General features: G+C 45.5%; 1 protein-coding gene across 1 annotated transcript in view; it reads right to left on the bottom strand.

Moving 5' to 3' along the window:
- Nucleotides 1-7,500, bottom strand: part of LOC308291803 (acid-sensing ion channel 1-like) — a gene marked incomplete at both ends in the record, with an annotated part of 330,088 nt that overhangs the window by 32,113 nt on the left and 290,475 nt on the right. The window contains one exon of the mRNA XM_080733935.1: nt 7,488-7,500. This exon is cut by the window's right edge and continues 138 nt beyond it. Coding sequence (XP_080590061.1) covers nt 7,488-7,500 — 13 coding nt within the window. The remainder of the gene's footprint in view (nt 1-7,487) is intronic.

The raw sequence follows: 7,500 nt of genomic DNA, 5'->3' as shown, positions 1-7,500 counted from the left end.
ATGGTTAAAATGGAGTTTGAAGTTACAATGTGTGTGTATGGGGCCCTCCTCCTGGAGGAGGAGGACTGATAACATTTACATCAAATATCTAAATATTGAATGAAGCAAATTAAAAACTGTTCAGGGTGTTCATAAAAGCCTGATTAGATGATAAAATGACCAAAAGTCTTTTTGAAAGTGAAATATCCCTTTAAGGCCACTGTGGTCTCAGGTCATGCCATTGGTTTGAGGGGCATTAAGGCCACTGTGGTGTCGCGGCGCCTGGTCCGCTGGTATGGACTGCAGGAGACCCACTGGCCAGGCATGTTCTGGAAGACTATTATCATAGGGCGAAAACCCCATATGAGAGGCCTGTGGCGTGCGTGAAGCCAAAATTACATTCCCAAAGGTCCCCGCTGACCCAAACTCAGGCTATACAAGACCCAGGAGAGGGCCCGTCGACGAGCCAGGCAGGTGCAGCTCCGCTGAACCAAACTCAGGCTATACAGAACCCAGGAGAGGGCCAATCAACGGGTGGGCAAGATAGAATGCAGATTCCCATAGGAGGGTCACCAATATCGATTGACAGTGACAGGGACAGTGATAGCGAGGGGCATACTGGCGCAGGGGTATACGATGCAGTGTTCAATGCAGGGGCACACGAGGACAGTCAACAGCAAGGGGTCCAGGAGGACGACATGTGGGGAGCACCGTACGAACCAGACGCTGAACAGTGAGGAGGAGGAGTTGGAGGGAGAACGGAATAGGAGAAGTGGAGGCTCATCAGAGCTGATGTGTTGTTTTGCTACTATTCTATTGCACTAATTTCTAGACTTTATATATATATATATATAAAATATACAGTATATATTTTTACTTTTCAGTTGATGTAACCATGTTCACTGAAGAAGTCAAAGGGTCACAAATGTTGTTTGATTACTGTAAAAGCAGTTATGTAACATTGTGTCAGAACAGGGAAGTGGCGCAACAGGGCGCTGCCGACTGGAAGAAACTGCGCAAGACTGTATGTGCAAAGACTGTATGTGCCAAATGGAAATTCACAGCATGAATAACAGCTGATATACTGTACATGTAATGTAATTTGTAATCTGTAATGGATACTCCGGAAATACTGTAAGCAAATTTGGTGGAGGAACTATGTATGATTGGTTCATATGGAGGAAGAGAGAAACTTTGGGGGCAGGCCTTCTGCCCTTTAAAAGATGCAGCACAAGGAGGATTTCTTGGGGGGCTCTCGGGCATGGAATCTGAATACCTGAGGTTATCATTAGTTACAGTATGTTGACCTAGCCCGGAGAATCAATTTGATCTCCGTTTAAATAGAGACAATATAGCACTTATACTAAAATAGATAATTCTTAGAACCTAAAATTAGCCAAAGATTCTATGCCTGAATTAGTTAAGCGGAGTCCTCCCCCAGATAGTGGATGACCTTGGTTAACAGGCCTTGGCATTCACTGATGGGTTATTATAGAAGAGAAGGTAAGCCTGCGCAACTTATTTTCTCTCTCTTCCAAATGAACGGGTGCAGAGTAAGTTATTTTGATTTTAGGTCATGCCATTGGTTTGAGGGGCATTAAGGCCACTTTGGCCTCAGGTCATGCCATTGGTTTGAGGGGCACAAGGCCAAACTGAGGGGCAACGGCGGCCATGGCCTTCATGGCCTCCATGAAATTCCTATGATTTAAGTGTGTGCCGCCAAAACAGTGGGTGGAGTAGGCCTATCGTGCCAAACTTTGGGTTGCTCTTTTTTGCATTTTCCCATTGAAGAAGGAAAATGTATTCACGAATAAATTAATATAAACTAGAAGCAGCTCTTTCGAGCACAGGTCTCTGCCAGGTCAGGCCTCCTGGTGGCGCTATAACAGGCCAATGTGAAAAGGGTGGCATGTGTTCTTTGCCAATCTTAGGCCTTTCATGGCAATCTGACGCTGCATGCATGGTTTAAGGCATTGTTTTTCCAAAAATGTGTTTTGCAAAAGGCTACCTGCTGGTGGCGCTATAATTGATTGAAGACTTTATTAGAAGTTTGCATAGGAAAAGGTACAGTTTCATGACGGTACAGTTCACTGGTACAAGGTCTACTAAAAGGAGATCCATGAAAAGACTAAGCTTATTTCCACTGGAAACCATTGAAGTATCTCATATAACATTGAATGACAGACAAATAGAACACAGGCCCAAATAGATAACAGGCCAATGTGAAAAGGGTGGCATTTGTTCATTGACCTAGTGGGAATATGTGTGCAAATTTCACGGTAACCGCAAGCTGCGTTGATGATTTGAGGCATTTTGTTTAAAAATTAGCAATCCTGCAAACTTCGGTAGCCAATATTAGCCAATTAGGATGGAATGTGAAATATCGGACAGATCGGTCTTGATCACATGACTATAGAGATACTGTGTACTGATTTGCATCAGTTGGCCCGCTGGTGGCGCTATAAAAGGTAAATGTAGAAAATGCTGGTAGGCCCTCCTGTAGCTACAGCATGCTGTTCTATATTAAAACAGCCTGTCAGCTGGTAGGCCCTACTGTAGCTACAGCAGGCTCATAGACATTAAGGCTTGTCCTGTTGTCCGGGACAACTAATACATCTTTATGGACAAGTTCATTACACTGACTGAAAAATGGGTTACAAAATCGTGGGATAAAAAAAGGAAAAAATAAAAATGTACTTGTGGCTTTTGGTTTCACTTTGTCTGTGACGCTCCTAGCAGCTTTGTGCTGTATGAAGACTATGGACGGTGGAGTGGAGGGGGACAAGGGGGTCTCATTTATTTGTCAAAGAAAAATAAATGGCAAATTTATATTCGGATAAGTGGCTTTTGTGCCTGTTAGGGATGGCCAACAGTTAACCGTTACCGCTTAACCGTTAAGAAATTGGTTACCGGTAAACACTAACGGTTAAAGGACCGGTTCACCTCTGGGACAACCAGATCTTATTTTATTGTAGTTTGGGACACAATCAACACAATCCTGAGTTATTTTTTTAGTTCAATCTGTGTTTTTAGATATTTTAGTATTTCAGCATGCTACAACTGGTCATATGATGCTTTGTATTATGATATTGCATCATCTAATGCATCATATGATGCAAAATGCATTATATGATGCTTTGTAGCATGCTGAAATACTACAATATCTAAAAACACAGATTGAACTCAAGTTCCCCCTGAAAAACACGTTTTGGCATGAAACGGTTACGTTTTGCGCGTTTGTGGTGCCCCCTATGGGTCGAAGTGGAAATGCTTTTGGGTATATGTTCAGTATAGCGCCCCCCACTTGTGGTTAAAATTTGGTGTTGACTGGATGTTTCGTTTGTGATTTATGGCTACTTCTTACAAAACGGGCTCCTCCCGCTAACTTTGGAACCCTGTTACGGAAGAACGGTATGGACTATCAAAATATCGTTTAAATATGTTTATCGCATGAGTCCATAGATCGTGTGTATCGATTTTTGTGACATTTGGAGAAAATATGTAGGAAAAGGAGCAAAAAGTGTGTTTTGAAGAAAATTCAAAATAGCGGAAAATCTATCCTGACGCAAATGGGCGTGGCCTATATGAGGAGATGCGTCATGACCCAAGGAATCCAGGGGAAAAGGAATTTAAATTTTCCGACCCACGGTTCAAGAGTTACAGGCCGAAAGGTAAAGTGGACTGTTATAGCGCCACCATGAGGCCATCATTATAAATGTACTCTCCAAGTTTTGAAACTGTAGCCCCTATGGTTTGCGAGAAAAAAAATATTGAATGTGAGTTTTTGCGATTCCCATTATAAGTCAATGGGTAAAATTAATTCACTAATAAATTAATATCAATTAAACGATACAACTTTTCTCTTAGAAAAGTAATAGCACCCCATTCCCGGCCGAGCCGCACGTTTTGATGTATATATTGCGGCGGTGGCGTAAATCGTGCGGCACTTATTACGTGCCGAAATTTTGTGGCGACATTATTGCGACCGTCAGGGAGCAGTTTACTATGAAAACCTCCACCGGCCGTCCGTCCGTCGGTCGGTCACACGTCACACGTCACACCTTTGCCCTGCTCATATCTCCGCATCAGTATATAGGGCTTGTTTGTTTATTGTATGACATCACGCCACATCATCAGCTGTGGACTCTGTGATGTCATCGTATCGCATCAGTATATAGGGCTTGTTTGTTTATTGTATGACATCACGCCACATCATCAGCTGTGGACTCTGTGATGTCATCGTATCTCCATATATGGCCATCTCCGTATATGGAGATATAAGTCGTCCATGCCCAAGTATGGGCTGGTGAGGTCAGACTTTGTGTGATGCGTAGGTTATCTCCATATATGGAGATTCAACATTCCAGGCAATGCTCTCTTCCCTGGTGAGAATTGCCCCTTTATATAGGGCTTGTTTGTGTATTGTATGACATCACGCCACATCATCAGCTGTGGACTCTGTGATGTCATCGTATCTCCATATATGGCCATCTCCGTATATGGAGATATAAGTCGTCCATGCCCAAGTATGGGCTGGTGAGGTCAGACTTTGTGTGATGCGTAGGTTATCTCCATATATGGAGATTCAACATTCCAGGTGTAACTATGGCTACCCGTATGACGTGAGAGGTGGAGGTTGTGATATTTGTGGAGATAAACGACCAACGGTCGCTTATCTCCCGATTAGGGAGTCTTACTGGTGTACTTACTTACTTACTTACTTACTTGCCCGGGTAGCTCAGTCGGTAGAGCTCTTGCCTTTGTACCGCAAGGTCATGGGTTCGATTCCGGGCACCGCCAACTCAGCGTATGAGTAGCACGGCTTGGCAAGTCGTGCGGCAAGTACTGGGAGCTGATGGTAGGTGTGGCGCTCCACCTCAGCAGTCCATCTCCCAGGGGTCTAGCGCATTGTAACGGGGACAGACTCCCGCGTGTTACCGGCTGATACCGACAATAAGCCACTCCCGACCTACTTAAGTATGGCGGATTACAATAAGTGTTTTGCCATTGCATGGCAGGCACACTTAATAAGAATGAATTTATTAGTGAATACATTTTTTCCATTGACTTGAAACCAACCTTTTTAACATGTAGAACTTTAAATTACTAGTGAAAAGGGAGTGCCTCATATTACTGTGTGAAAGCTATGTTCATGTAGGCTCTGTGTACGTGTTATCTTTAGCAAGATCACAGCCACAAACTAATATAGCACTTACATACTGTATGTTAAAGAGGAACCAACTGGACCAGAGCTGAGAGCTGCGGTGCGTCTGTGTAACATCCATGCATGCATGCAACTGCGAGTCTGCGACACACTGACTTTCTGATGAAACAACTGCTCACATTGGATTTCCCAAAACAGACCCTCGTCACCCGTCGAATTGAATCCCGTTTAAGAAGAGCTTAAAACACAACTTTCTAATGTTACATGTTGATGATGAGTGGAACGTTAAATCAGCCGTCTTATTTACATAGTAGGCTATGTGAAAATAACACAAAGCTCACAGAGCCGCAATGATCGCTTCATCAGCACACACACAAACAAACACAACAAGAGGAGTGGGGAGGGAGGCGGGGGGGGGGGGGGGGGGGAGTCGATCTACTTGAAGTGAAGTGCGAGAGTCTCGCTGCTGCTGCTGTTATGATGACAGCCGCATCACATTACAGACGTGATTATTTATTTGCAAAAAACACATTTCTTATAGAAAACATTTGTATTCTCCTACAGTAGTTGTATTGTTTTTAATTTGTCAATTTTTAATGTGGCACTTTACTATGGGGAAAAAAACTTGTGTATTTTCCTTTTTTTATCGTTAAAATAGCGCATTTTTAACACATTTCCTTAGCGGTTAATGGTTGTGTAACCGATAAGGCCTAACGAAGAAAATGTCTCCATTTGGCCATCCCTAGATCCCTCTCAGATATACTGACCTGTTTCCCCTAGTCTCGCGTGGCCAGACTGTTGCCTAACGTGATTTGCAAATGCTCCCGGCATACAGTCTGGGGCACGGAAATAGAAACGATGAGTGTGAGATAAAGCGGATGTGACGCAACCGCTCCCTTGGTGCAGTAGCAATAACATGTCCTACTGGAAGCGTTATGTCTCCTTTCAGTATTTTTGGGGTGTTATTTCTTCTTTCTTCTTTCTCTGGTGTTGTTGGTGTTACTTCCATGATGTTTTCAAATGTTTTCTTAAACTATACACCCATAACAAGAATATGCCGCTCGACGGACTCTGTCTGTGCTAGTGTGTTCCTGTTATGTTTCCAGTGGGACTACAGTTCCGTGCAGCACTGGTTACTTCCGATACTCGCCGTTCGGGAGCTGCCGTTCCAGAGTCCAGACTCTATATACTGTAGCATTCGGTGGAATAGTTGTCTGGCTATGCAAGACTACGTTTCCCCCCAGATACTGACCCCCCCAGATACTGACCCGTTTCCCCCAGATACTGACCTGTTTCCCCCCAGATACTGACCTGTTTCCCCCCAGATACTGACCTGTTTCCCCCCAGATACTGACCTGTTTCCCCCCAGATACTGACCCGTTTCCCCCAGATACTGACCTGTTTCCCCCAGATACTGACCTGTTTCCCCCCAGATACTGACCCGTTTCCCCCAGATACTGACCTGTTTCCCCCCAGATACTGACCTGTTTCCCCCCAGATACTGACCTGTTTCCCCCCAGATACTGACCCGTTTCCCCCAGATACTGACCTGTTTCCCCCCAGATACTGACCCGTTTCCCCCAGATACTGACCTGTTTCCCCCCAGATACTGACCTGTTTCCCCCCAGATACTGACCCGTTTCCCCCAGATACTGACCCGTTTCCCCCAGATACTGACCTGTTTCCCCCCAGATACTGACCTGTTTCCCCAGATACTGACCCGTTTCCCCCAGATACTGACCTGTTTCCCCCCCCAGATACTGAACCGTTTCCCCCAGATACTGACCCGTTTCCCCCCAGATACTGACCCGTTTCCCCCAGATACTGACCCGTTTCCCCCAGATACTGACCCGTTTCCCCCCAGATACTGACCCGTTTCCCCCCAGATACTGACCCGTTTCCCCCCAGATACTGACCTGTTTCCCCCCCCAGATACTGACCCGTTTCCCCCAGATACTGACCCGTTTCCCCCCAGATACTGACCCGTTTCCCCCAGATACTGACCTGTTTCCCCCCAGATACTGACCCGTTTCCCCCAGATACTGACCCGTTTCCCCCAGATACTGACCCGTTTCCCCACAGATACTGACCCGTTTCCCCCAGATACTGACCCGTTTCCCCCAGATACTGACCTGTTTCCCCCCAGATACTGACCCGTTTCCCCCAGATACTGACCCGTTTCCCCCCAGATACTGACCCGTTTCCCCCAGATACTGACCCGTTTCCCCCAGATACTGACCCGTTTCCCCCAGATACTGACCCGTTCCCCCAGATACTGACCCGTTTCCCCCCAGATACTGACCCGTTTCCCCCAGATACTGACCCGTTTCCCCCAGATACTGACCCGTTTCCCCCCA

Source organism: Nannobrachium achirus, assembly GCF_963921795.1.
Source record: "Nannobrachium achirus genome assembly, chromosome: 9".
NCBI classification, from domain to species: domain Eukaryota; kingdom Metazoa; phylum Chordata; class Actinopteri; order Myctophiformes; family Myctophidae; genus Nannobrachium; species Nannobrachium achirus.
Note: the sequence above shows the minus strand (reverse complement) of the source record. Positions and strands in the feature narration are given on the sequence as shown.